We start from the raw sequence: 2,342 nt of genomic DNA on the forward strand, positions 1-2,342 counted from the left end.
GGTTGGAACTAGATGGTCTTTACAGCCCCTTCCAACCTATATCATTCTACGATTTTGTGTTTCTATGTTTCAAAACAACATGATCTTTATTTTAATAACTTCTGCAGGGGGCATCAGTCATAACCAAGTTGCACACTGCTTCAGGAAACAATTGCACCTAAAAGAGCCTGAAAATGGTTTTTAGTTTTTAAACATAAGTTACAAAAAAATGTTTTAAATACATCTAGGTATACAGCTGTCAAAACTGTATTTGATGCCATGTTTGGCCACAAAATTCTTAAGTAACCAACGTAAGCCTGTGTATTCAATCTACTCTGTAGAATCCAGGATCATCTCCTCAATGCTGATACACAAATACCTCACTTGCATTCAAAAAAAAAAAAACTCTCACATGTTCACTGCTTCAAATCAACTGAATTTCCAAAGCAATGCTGAAGTTATTTGACACCTTCCATTACAACACATGATACAGAAATAATTAATCAAATAAAAAACACTGGCACACCAATGCAGCCACTCCAGTGTATGTACTGAAATCTGCAGTGAATCTGTGTCAAGACAATGTAAAAAGTCCCACCAACAAAAAAAAAAAAAGTCTTCACTCCCCAAATATCACTCCCCAAATTCAAATCCTGAATACTCCCAAATACTTATCCTGAACAATTTTTATAGAACAGAGGAAGCAAAGCAAATACTACTTCCATGCAGAAACTAAAAAAATAATTTACTACGATTCAAGTAGCAAAGGTTTGAGTGAATCTCACCTTCATCACCAGGGTAAGCCCTGCTTGAAAATGTTTGAGCTCAACTGTTCAAATAGCAAGTGATTCAATTTAGCCCAGCTTACTTTCTGCTCCATCATATAAAAAAAATCCCCATATATTTTACTGTAGAATACAGGAGCAAAAAGTAAAACCGAAAAAATGACTAAACTTGAGCACTTATCCAAGAGCAGTTTCTAACATCAAACTACAATTAGCAACAGCCAAGCAGACATCACCAATTTCAGTGTTAAATTACTGTAAATACTAGATCTAACTGTACAAAAAATATCCCAAACCTAAAAATCAAAAGCTTTTCTTTTCTGTTTAAAGTTGTCCAAAGAAATATCCACCATTTGCAGTCTAATTTGCATCAGAAGCTGCTTGCTCAGGAGACACTGCTCCCCAGCATTTTTAAGACATTGCATTGCCAAGATTCTATTCAAATAAATTACTTTCAGATAACATTTAGCTGATACAACCACCTACAATGTGGACTGTCATGGTCACAGTACAACAGTGGATTTTTGCAGCAGAGAAATAATCAGAAATTGGTTCTAAATTCAAGATGATAGCTCATGTGTTATTTCTTGCAAACATACGGTCCCCTCTAAGGGTAAGGTGTTGGAGCTGGTATTGTAGCACTTCTGTGTCAGCAGGTTCCTTAATGCTCATTTTGTCTAAATTGAGGTAGTCCAGCGATTTCGAATGAGCTGTTTTGCCTTTAAAAAGGCAAAGAGGCAGGGGACCATGAAGTGCCTTGTAAGGTTCATACGATAAAGCCTTAGTGCATTTATCCCCTGAGCTGGGCATCCGCCTCCTCCTCCTTCCATTTACTGCGGGAATCTCATATGGCTGATAGTACCTACTTCTAGTTTTGTACAAACGGGAGGAGCGTGCAAGTCCTGAATCAAGCTGTTTGGAGTGCAAATTTGTCCCAGAATCCCCCTTATTCTCTTCGCTTCCTGTACACTTCTGGGCTAGTTTCAGCAACTCCTCTCCAGTCGTGAAGCCAACCAGGTAGTTAGAATCCATGTGAAGGATCTGGTATCCTGCAACCGTCCGTCGCATTGGTGAGCAGGGGGTACTGGAACTGCGAGGTTTCTCTGCTTCCATCCTGCCCGCAGCACTCACCTCTGCAAGAGGCACGGGGAGCGTGGAGAGGGTAGTTCTGGACTCTCCATTTACGTCAACTTCCATTTTAAACACAGTGCTATCCTCCTGAAAATAAAACAGAGCTTCGTCAGAAATAGAGCCTCTATGCAACATGAGGAGTCCGGGGAGGATGGCAGAAAGGAGATTTTGTATCACCCCGAAGTCAGGACCAGCACTTCTCTATTCAGCCTTGTCTCATGCTCCGCAGGGTGTCGCATAACAAAACTATCACCAACACATGCCTTTTAAAATTATCTTAGGTGGTTTTGTAATAAAAGTTACCATAAATATACTCCTGAAATTCTTAAATGTTAAAACCCTTCTTGAGCAGTACTAGACACAAAAGCATCTTTCCCACACGTTTTAGTCCACTTGATTCCTTACAGCCCCTGCCTCTGAGGCCATCTACATCCCTTAACACCTCCA

The 2,342-nt window shown here is 39.9% G+C and overlaps 1 protein-coding gene across 1 annotated transcript; it reads right to left on the reverse strand.

Moving 5' to 3' along the window:
• Positions 1-1,337: 1,337 nt before the first annotated feature.
• On the reverse strand, positions 1,338-1,961 carry LOC104502475 (chromosome unknown open reading frame, human C5orf30). Its single transcript, XM_010160092.1, has one exon. The coding sequence runs from the start codon at positions 1,959-1,961 to the stop codon at positions 1,338-1,340; it is 624 nt and encodes a 207-aa protein (XP_010158394.1).
• Positions 1,962-2,342: the final 381 nt, after the last annotated feature.

This window comes from Eurypyga helias, unplaced genomic scaffold (genome assembly GCF_000690775.1).
Source record: "Eurypyga helias isolate BGI_N326 unplaced genomic scaffold, ASM69077v1 C16192445, whole genome shotgun sequence".
NCBI lineage: Eukaryota > Metazoa > Chordata > Aves > Eurypygiformes > Eurypygidae > Eurypyga > Eurypyga helias.